General features: G+C 34.8%; 1 protein-coding gene across 1 annotated transcript; it reads left to right on the plus strand.

Moving 5' to 3' along the window:
• Positions 1-1,687: 1,687 nt before the first annotated feature.
• On the plus strand, positions 1,688-10,275 carry LOC128157305 (mammalian ependymin-related protein 1-like). Its single transcript, XM_052819797.1, has 4 exons — positions 1,688-1,875; positions 7,372-7,493; positions 8,337-8,542; positions 9,345-10,275. Exons 1-4 carry the CDS (start codon positions 1,777-1,779, stop codon positions 9,551-9,553), a joined length of 636 nt encoding a protein of 211 aa, XP_052675757.1. The 5' UTR covers positions 1,688-1,776; the 3' UTR covers positions 9,554-10,275.
• Positions 10,276-10,751: the final 476 nt, after the last annotated feature.

Consider the following 10,751-nt stretch of genomic DNA (forward strand, 5'->3'; position numbering starts at 1 on the left):
TCAAGATTTTTTGGTTGGGTCTGGCTTCCCCCCCCCCCCCCCCCCCCCACTTTCAAAAACGATGCTACGTGCCTGTTGCTTATGCAATACTCTCAGAATGCTTGTTTATTTTTCGATTGCTCTTACATTGAAGATTTACTTGTTTCTAAAAATTATGAGAATATAAATTGACAGAAAGGCTACTTTATTGACCATTAATTTAAAAAAGAGAGAAAATACAGATTTTTGTGGGTTTTAGTTATATCTGTGTACAGATAAAATGTTCACCAAAAACTGGCTTGATTGTAAATAGTCTGGAAAATCTTTTTTAGTAAACACGTTCTAAAAGTCAAGTCCCTTTTAATTAATTTTTTTAGATTATGTTTTAGTTTGTTGGTATTCAGTCATTTTGAATAACGATAACTTTTTCGTATGCAAATTTTCTGCGAAAAAAACATAGTTTTAAAATTATACATGATTTCTTTCTCAACCATTTCTATGCCAGGTTGTAAAATTGTCAGGAGAGAAAATATGTTATATGATAAATTCCTTACTTTAGACATTTTTCTTCATAAATATGTTTAATATTTCGTTAAATAGAATCAAGGGAAAACTCTCCCCTTAATAAATTATACATTTAGTTTAGTGAGTTTAGTAATTTGGTTAGTTCGTACACAAATGTATGGATATGGAAATATAAAAAGTCAGTATCTCTCTTATCAAAGAGTTGATGAACTTTAATACTCAGTACTATAGACTTCATGTACATATTTACACATGAATATGATAAAACGCAATTTCATTGAGAGAGTGAATACATGCAGTGTCTTGCTCTGTCTTTCGGACAAGGTATGGGACTTGTTCGTCTCAGGCCACAGTCCGGGGTATGCACCGCTCTCTCCCCCACAGGAGGTTTCCACACAGCGGTATAGGGAGTCATATTACACGACAAGGGATCGTGGGTCTGTCAATTTCATTTTTAAAAGCAGAAAAATTATATGAATATCCCTGCCAGTGTTATAAGAATTTCAACAGAAAGAAAGAAATGTGCATTGAAAACTAGTCATATACCTTAGTTTATATTTTAATGCAAATTTACATATGTTGCAATTTAATCAATTCTGATGCGAATAATAGATATTTTGATGCTTACTAGAAATCATATGCGAATCTTATCCAACTCGTTACAATGCTGTCCATACTCTCTCTCTCTCTCTCTCTCTCTCTCTCTCTCTCTCTCTCTCTCTCTCTCTCTCTCTCAATGAATTACACTCCATAATTTAAAAAAAATAAAATCAAAATGCCATATGCCCCTGGTACAACAGTACATTTAATTCCAAACATATATTACACTTTTTATTAACATAATTACCCTATTTTGTCACTTTCTGTTGTATATATACAGAATACAATGTATGTACAGCTAGTGTAACATCATTCGATGTTTATCAATAGATTGTGTCACCAGAAACTTGTCAAATGAGAGGTCATTTAATTAAGCTTAATTGTTTTCTACGCCGCACCCCGAAGTACATCCCAAACATGCATGTATAAACCTATACATCGGGTCACCGTCTCACAGCAAGGAACCACAGTCTAGATAAGTTGATTGGGGTATTGTAACAAATACACGGCAGTATGGCCGCCAGATAACACAGTAGTCGAGTGGTCGAAGTCCCCCATCTCCTCAGGCAATCAAAGGTCCGCCGTTATCACGAGGATAACTGCCGATCACTGCACAGACATCTCCCGTCCTGTACCGTCACGCCGTCTCACTCCCCCGTACACACTCACACTATGAAGGGGGTACTCGTTTTCCTCACAGCTGCCCTGGGGACTGTTTACCTGACAGGTGCGCAGGAACCCAAGCGATGTGTCGCTCCATCACAGTTTCAGGTAACTTCATCTTTAACGTTTTCGGTCATTTCCTTGAATCTTACTTTTACTCTTCTAAACTTACGATATACCTGTGAAAGTAATTCGCTTAATAAACTTAACTATGGCCTCGCTGTCAGGAAGCTGTAAAAAGCTTAATCTTATATACATGCATATATATAAACTCGCAGCCTCTTTTACCCTATTGTGTCCTTTAAAACCGCCTTAAAATCCCTCGTACTTCAATTTATTTTATCACAAATTACATATGTATAAGCTATAATAGAAGTTCATTGTAAATTTATTTAAGTATATGGAAAATCGTTGGAAATGGACCAATCTACTCTTTACAAAATGTTCCCTGGTCGCCATCTAGGGCGGGGATGTGGGTGGGGGGGGGGGGGGAGGGGATATCTTTCTCACAGTAGTCTTTGTGGTTTAGAGGTTTGTAACATTATAAGAATTCGTTTCAGTTGTGTATTTTGACTACCCCAGGTTGGGATAACCCACATATCGAATTAATAAATCAAATTCAAAGAGATTTCATCACAGGACTCCCAAATATTTGGTTGCTTAAAGAAAGGGAAAGTTGAGTTTTTTTCTTTTTAACCTTTTAGTTGGCCCCGCAAAAGGAAACAACTTCTGCAAAGTGTGAATTAGACAATTGAGAAGGCGTTTATAACCCATTCAATGAGACGCCACCGTATACTGTATAAGTAATTTCATTCTGTGATGAAACATCTCATTTGAAGGGAAATGGTTGTCAATTACTGCAAAACAACATTTATAGTTTTTCAAGCTGGCGCGCATTTTCAATTTAGATACTAAAACGGTAAAACCATCCAGTCATGAAAAGTCAAATAGACTAAAACCATTATATACTGATTTACTGAAATAACAATTCAGTAAAATGAACCATGTTTGTAATTCTGGAACAACAGACAAATATTATCAATCTAGTTGGTAGTCGTTTAATCTATCAATATTGTAATCACAATAAACTGTAACCGTCAGTGGTGAATATAAACTCAGTAAATAGCAATACCATCTATTACAGCAATAATAGTCCTGCTTCTATTGAAGCTATCTAGTCAGAAGTCGGTAAATATCAACAGTACATGTTTCTATTGCTTCTATTGACGTCATCTAATGAGTGAGTAGCCATTAGATCTAATAGAAATAATATCCTTGCTTTTATTGACGTCATCTAGTAATCAGTAAATAGCAAATCGTTCTTGCTTTTATAGAGGTCGTCTAGTAAGAAGGCTTTAAATAACAATAATATTCTTGCTTCTATTGAGATCATCTTGTCAGAGGTCAGTAAATTTATAGCTAAATACTCTCGCTTCTATTGAGGTTATCTAGTTCGTATAGTCAGTTAATAGCAAAAATATTCTTACTTTTATTGACGTCATCCAGTTAGTAGTCAATAAATAGCAAAAACATGTTTGCCTCTATTGACATCATCTAGTTAGAAGTCAGTATATAGCAATAATATTATTCTTCCATTGACATCATCTAGTTAGAAGTCAGTATATAGCAATAATATTATTGCTTCCATTGACATCATCTAGTTAGAAGTCAGTATATAGCAATAATATTATTGCTTCCATTGACATCATCTAGTTAGAAGTCAGTATATAGCAATAATATTATTCTTCCATTGACATCATCTAGTTAGAAGTCAGTATATAGCAATAATATTATTGCTTCCATTGACATCATCTAGTTAGAAGTCAGTATATAGCAATAATATTATTGCTTCCATTGACATCATCTAGTTAGAAGTCAGTATATAGCAATAATATTATTGCTTCCATTGACATCATCTAGTTAGAAGTCAGTATATAGCAATAATATTATTGCTTCCATTGACATCATCTAGTTAGAAGTCAGTATATAGCAATAATATTAATGCTTCCATTGACATCATCTAGTTAGAAGTCAGTATATAGCAATAATATTATTGCTTCCATTGACATCATCTAGTTAGAAGTCAGTATATAGCAATAATATTAATGCTTCCATTGACATCATCTAGTTAGAAGTCAGTATATAGCAATAATATTATTGCTTCCATTGACATCATCTAGTTAGAAGTCAGTATATAGCAATAATATTATTGCTTCCATTGACATCATCCAGTAAACGATATTCTTGCTTCCATTGACATCATCCATTTTGTATTCAGTAAACAGCATGACATAGCAATGATATCCTTGATTCTGTTAATGGACATCCTTCAGTTAGTAGTCAGTAGTCGATACAATGACCGTGATTATATTGATGGTCCAGAGTCGTCCAGTTAGAAGTCAGTAAATTGTAATACATTTTTTTTCATTTCACGGCTAGAATCAACAATATAGTCAGAAAATGGCATGCGCGGATCATTGGGCAGGGAGTCAGGTCAGGTTCGGACTCCCTACCGAAATTACGTATATATTACGTAAAATATGTCCCGGTGTTATATAGTGCCTTTTCCCCCTAGCCATCTTTCCCCCCGGAAAAATGGCTATATAGCAGTTCTTCCCCCCGGAAAAATGGCTATATAGCAGTTTTTCCCCCACGGAAAGCTGACTATATAGTGGGCTTTCCCCCTTTTTATAGCCAGATTACCCCCACGGAAAACCTACTATATAGTGGATTTTCCCCCATTTTTACTTTCCGGCCATGTTTATTGCGGACCACTCGTGACAATAATTTGCAATAACTGATATGATATTAATTTCTCACAAAAAAGGATAATTATGGCATTTAATAAAATACATAGAATAAAATACAGGGTTTTTCAACCCCAAATATGAACTAAGGCATGCGCCTTCATAACATGCATGTGTCATCATCGTTTATTTCTCCTGTTCTCACCCCTTTTTGGAACACCTTTTACACGGATTTCGGAATACCGTTATCTCAAGCTGGGTTTACAGAAAATTCAAATCTTTAGGAGATTAAATTATTTATTATGTGAATTCTCAATACAAATTTGTTTGACAGTTTGCATAGATAAAAACGATATACATTGGGTACACATATATGCAAGTGTTATATAATGTAGGAACTTCCGATTATCCTTATTCATGTAATGCAATTTCGAAATTTCATTCCAAAATGCACTTTAAGTACACTGGGAAAAAATTCCGCGGAAAATTTGTGCCCGCGTTCATAGCGTAAATTAATACCACGCGGACAAAAGTACGTCTACAGTACCTCGAATCTTTTTCATCTAATCGATGCTTATCCACAGGTTATGAACACGCGAGAACATATTTGAGTGAAAATACGCTGGTTTGGAAATTTAATTTTCCAATGTATTACCATCAATGTATAAGCTTCTCGCCAATCTTGACTTAATTTTGTAGAGGAAGGGAATAAAAAGTGGAAATGTATTACTCCCTTCGTCCAAAAGGTTATCAATTTTAAATTAATACCGTTAGAATTGACGATCTTAAAAACAAATATATATTTCTTATGCTAAATATCAAACGGGAGACAGGATGCAATGATTGATGAGAAACTGAAATGTTTTAGTTTTACTTTGATTGATGGGGTTCTAAATCATGGGTAAGGGGTATTTTAATTATGTATTAAAAGCATATGTGAAGTTAGTGTTTACCATTTCGTTTTAAAGTTACGCATATTCATATTTTTAAGCACATTTCTACGAAACGCGAGATATTATGATTTAAACATTTTAAAAAACAATGAAATGTCTTCACAACCAGAACAATGTCGGTATCTTTGCTGGTTACTTTGGAAAATGTGAAATGGATCTTGAACTAACTTTATGTTTATATTGTCACTCACTATTTGCTAATTTTTCCACTTTTAAGTTTGCAACGTGATTTATAAATATACAATTTTGAAAACGATGCCATATAAATCAAGATGTACGATTCCATTACCTAAAAATTTATACTATTTGATTCATATTTTTGCAATAAAGATTTACTTGTGTACCATATTATTTCTTCGAACAATTAAACAAGGGTAATTAAAAATACAAAACAAAAAACCCCTCCAAAAACAACCAACACATATATTGTGATGAGCTGACTTTTTTTAAAATATAAGCTTGTTTTTCTAATCAACTAACAAGTAAAAAAGTCGTATATGCGCTTAGGTTGGTTATTTATTTTTGATTTTCGGTTTCTCCTTTTATGAATAAACGTTCATTGATTTATTTATCTAATTATCTATTATATCATTAGTCATCTTATGAATTGATTAAATGTTTTGAAGAATAAAGAATTTTACCCGCGTACCTTTTTAAAAAATTTGTTTGTAAAATTAAAAAAAAAAAGCAGCAGAATTAAAGTAATTTTCAATCATTTTGATAAAGAAATATATGAGTGGTTGGGTATTTTTAAATGATGGTTTTACTTTTAAATGACCGTAAAAATATGTTCATGTGGTCATCTATAGTTTTTGAGATATGGGGCCCTAAAAATACATATTCTTTATCATTGGATTTCAAACATCGGGCTCGAAAACAACAAAGGCTCCTACCCTGCATGGGGGCTTAAATTTTCGGTGTCATCTTCTAGTGGTATACCACTATCACTGTGAAAATATGGTTAATTGGTCATCTCTAGAATTTGAGATTCGGGTCACCACTCATAGAACACTATTCAATCATTATAATGGGGTTTTAAACATCGGGCCCTGAAACATTAAGGGTCCCTATCCTGAGGGCTGAAATTTTCAAAGTCATCTTCAAGTGGTAAACCTTTGCCACTATAAAAATATGGTGATATGGTCATCTCTAGTTTATGAGACATTGGACCCTAAAGAATATGCACTATAAATATTATAATAGGATTTTAAAAATCGGGCTCTGAAACATCGGAAACAAAATTTCTCTAAAACAGAGGTTTAGCCTGGATGAAATTTTCACAAACAGACAAACAGTCTGATAGATTTATCAAGAAATTCTTAAAACATTCTCGTTTAATACAATTTCAGAACACAGAATTATGAATTTAAGTGTTTAACTTGTAAAAAATTTTTCAATAAATTACCTAAAATAAGTTCTATGTGTAATTCCATTACACACATGTTCAACTTTCAGCATCGTCTATAAAGATAATAAATCGGCAAAACGAAACTTAACCTGTACAGATGAATGCAGATATACATGTATGCAACATGGGAGTGTAGAAACATTTATTTTAATCCTTACTGGATTTCCATAAATATTTTTTTATAAAATCTGAACCAAAAACGTGCGGGAGAAACCCTACTATGGGGGAAAAGCTACTATATAGTAGCTTTTACCCCCGGGGGGAAAGGCTACTATATAGTAGGTTTTCCGGGGGGAAAGCTACTATGGGGGAAAAACTGCTATACAACACCGGACCCACTCTCTCCCCATCAGACATAAATATCCCTCGAACACCCCCCCCCCCGGATAAATTATCTGAACAGTTTATGAACAGTATTAATGTTTTATTGACAGACAAGACTTGTCAAATTTAAAGTCGTCGGCAATAGTATACTATTCCATGATTTCTTTAACAGGCTAGAGTCGTTCAGCTGGATTACGTAGAGAACAGAGTAAACCGATTCATGTTTAACTACGATGCTGTAAACAAACGTGAAGCGATCTTCGAGGAACTGAGCGAGTTTACACCGGGAAGACGGTAATGTATACAATAAACACTGCATCCAGATGCAAGATGGACGTGGCCATTTATACACTCAACAAAACTTCTAAGTGTTCACCCAGTTTAATGTTTTTTCCTAAATAAATAAGCACATTTATTTGTCTTGTCGTCGAGTGACTGATTAACACTTAACTATCAAATACTTAAGAATGATGTCCTTGACCCCTGATTGCAACCAGAGACCTTGACCTTTGCTAAATATCACAAACACTTCCGGTTAGGTTGAATTTCGCTCAGAGCTTTTGGTTTGCGCTAAGTTGCCGATGGAAATGGGTGAAAAAAAAAGATATCAAAATGACGTTTCCTCTCGATTGCTTATTATTTAAACAATGTCGAGTACAAAAAAGACAGCAAACGTACAGTGTTTTTCTTTTTTAACTATCACCAAAGACTAATTTCAATCACTAAAAATATATTGTCAATCATATTAAGCATGCGCAGAAAAATACTAATTTACTGTTTTGACGTTTCGTCACAGATAATTGATTTCAATCGCTGTTGTCTTACTTTATCTGCGCTATTGATGAAAAGAAGTATCGGTTACTAAATGTTGAAAATTTCATATTATTTTATTTCGTAATTTTCAAATTATTCTATTTTTGGGTGAACACTTCAAAGTTTTGTTGAGTGTAGACTTTTTTAATCCCTTTGAGATGTAGAGCTCTATATAAGGACATAGAAAACTCTCAAATCTTAAAATTAAACTATTTTGATTTTTTACTTAGTCATAGTGTAAATTATGGCCAAAGTTTTATTGGCTTGCAAGACTCCTTATATTGTGAAAATGTCAAATATAACCTCTAGCGTTTCCATTTTCAGATTTTACGAGTACCTTGTGCTAGCCAATGAGGGGGTAGAATACAAGGTGGACCTAAGGACTCGGAACTGTACCAAGGCCCCAGCCCGGCCCTGGAGGGACATCGAAATCCCGCCAAACGCCACGTTTGTGGACGAGTACACGATGGGAGGCCCCGGGGAGAACATTGTCCTCCAACAGTGGTCAGACGCCTCCCCCCTTCGGCACAGTGAGCAATGATTATTTGAATAGCTGACGATTACAATTATACATGCGTCTTATACCTCATCCATACGTCATGATTTGCATACATCAGTATACTTTATACATATGTAAATTTACTTACGTGTGCAATTTTTGTCGCATGGATTTGCTCATCATATGCAAATTTTGCACAGTTGAGTAAATCTGCACCTAATCAGGACTATGTGCAAATTAAATTTTGCATATATTGAATTCTGTAGCAATATCAAAGAGGTTTCCAGTCCTCCTACATTCCGCTGAAGACACTATAAAAAGATAGCAATGGCTACCTCTTTCTTAACATGCAACGTGTTCGGGCCGGGGCTGTAGCCAAACATTTTCCAACTTTTCACAAAATTTTAAGAAATTTTTCTTCTTTTTTAAAAAAAAATCCACATACTACCGCGGTAAGTTTCGTATTTACAGACATAAAGTACGATTCTGTCCTATCAACCAGTGGGTTGGACCTATATAATAGTTTCTTTGATTCGGAAATATCCAAAATCTAGTCCTATACCCAACTATTTTAGTAAGAAAATACCCCTTTTCGTCTGAATTGCGAAGCGGTCCATCTTCGTATTTTGAATATCATTTTGAGGATTCACTTACAGTACACAAATCATCTGAACGCTTAGCAAATTAAAATTTTACTTCTGAAAGTAACTCATGTGTAAATTTGCATACATTAGCAAATTTCCGTCGTATGAATGTTGTATATGAGGTTTTAGGTAAAATTTGCTATAAACATGTGGATGATCTATAACTATGGGCTTTTCTTTTATTTATAGACGCTCGACGCTACATATCCTTCACGCTCAATAATTGTTATTTATCAAGCGAGGACATCCTGCTAGGCGGCGCCAATGTCACCGATTCAATCTCTAACCGATTCTACAACTTGGTCGAGGGTATTCCGAATCCAAATGTTTTCGTCGTCCCTCCTTCCTGTCAACAGACGAAGTACCACCAGACTGAGCCATTCACACTGTGGCCCTGAAACGGAGTTAAAGAACTACAAAACAGCGCGATTAACTCCTTGCACGTGTAATTAATTACTAGTACACGCTTAAGATATCAAAGCAACTCGCCTTTGAAAGGGTAAACTGTAAAGAATACTTGGAAAAAACGTCGTCATATAATAATGTTTATTTCACTACATTATAATCAAATTGTGCACCGATATATTTATTATATTTATCAGAGGGTGCAGTAGTTGGAAACATACTGAGCACCCCTGTAGCCTGGGCTTAGTGCAATAAATAGTCCTATATGTAAGTGTAGGAGCTTGTTCACGCTTACATGTGATATGAACGTGAGGTGCCAAATGTCTGTGAGCAATCAAACGTCGATGTGAGGTGGTCTGTTGACAGAGATTGGCAGAGAGAGAGAGAGAGAGAGAGAGAGAGAGAGAGAGAGAGAGAGAGAGAGAGAGAGAGATGGATAGAGAGAGAGAGAGATATGGGGAGAGAGCGCTAGTTAAATGTGAGTACAGCATGTGAAAGTGTTTACTTAATTGTACCTGAAATACTCTCAATTGTATACAACTCGACACCATTTATAAATCAATTGCACCAAAAATGAATTTGTTGTCATTATGCGCCGAGTTTCCTTGGAAAGTCGACTTTCTTTTATAGAAAGAGTATTATTTGTTCTAGACAATCACGTGTCATGCAATAAAACCTCATATTTCGCTGTCATCGTCGTGTTCTCATCATATCCCATCCCTCGAATTTTCATTCCATGCTTATGAAAAATCCTGTGGATGAGCATACGATGTAATTAAATGATTATCTCTATTAAAAATTTCTAAATTGTCTACAGTGTATTAAAAATTCTAAATTATCACCTGTCGTTTGGTATAATTAACAATGTATTGCATGATTGTGAGGAAAATGTGAAGATTTGTTCCCCAGGAAAAATCATATTTCCCTCGGGCGTTGCCCTCAAGAAATATGAATTTTCATGGGGGAATAAATCTTCATATTTCCCTCACAATCAATTAAATGCATAAAGTGAGCCTATATGCTCTCTATTTTTGTCATTGTATAATATAACTGACTTTACATGAACGAAAGGATGAAGATGACCCACCAAACATTAGAATCATTTTATAAAATTGCACACTAAACAAAAATATTAGGTATTTTAAAAATTCCGAGCTTTGGATCGCTGAAGATTCGATTATATATACCGGT

This window comes from Crassostrea angulata, chromosome 7 (assembly GCF_025612915.1).
Source record: "Crassostrea angulata isolate pt1a10 chromosome 7, ASM2561291v2, whole genome shotgun sequence".
Classification (NCBI taxonomy): domain Eukaryota; kingdom Metazoa; phylum Mollusca; class Bivalvia; order Ostreida; family Ostreidae; genus Magallana; species Magallana angulata.

Excerpts from the sequence above, each read along its gene's own strand:
- LOC128157305 (XM_052819797.1), top strand. The coding sequence starts at position 1,777 with ATGAAGGGGGTACTCGTTTTCCTCACAGCTGCCCTGGGGACTGTTTAC. Across the intron at positions 1,876-7,371 it reads TCGCTCCATCACAGTTTCAG|GCTAGAGTCGTTCAGCTGGA; the intron begins GTAACTTCATCT and ends TTTCTTTAACAG. Across the intron at positions 8,543-9,344 it reads CGCCTCCCCCCTTCGGCACA|ACGCTCGACGCTACATATCC; the intron begins GTGAGCAATGAT and ends TTTTATTTATAG.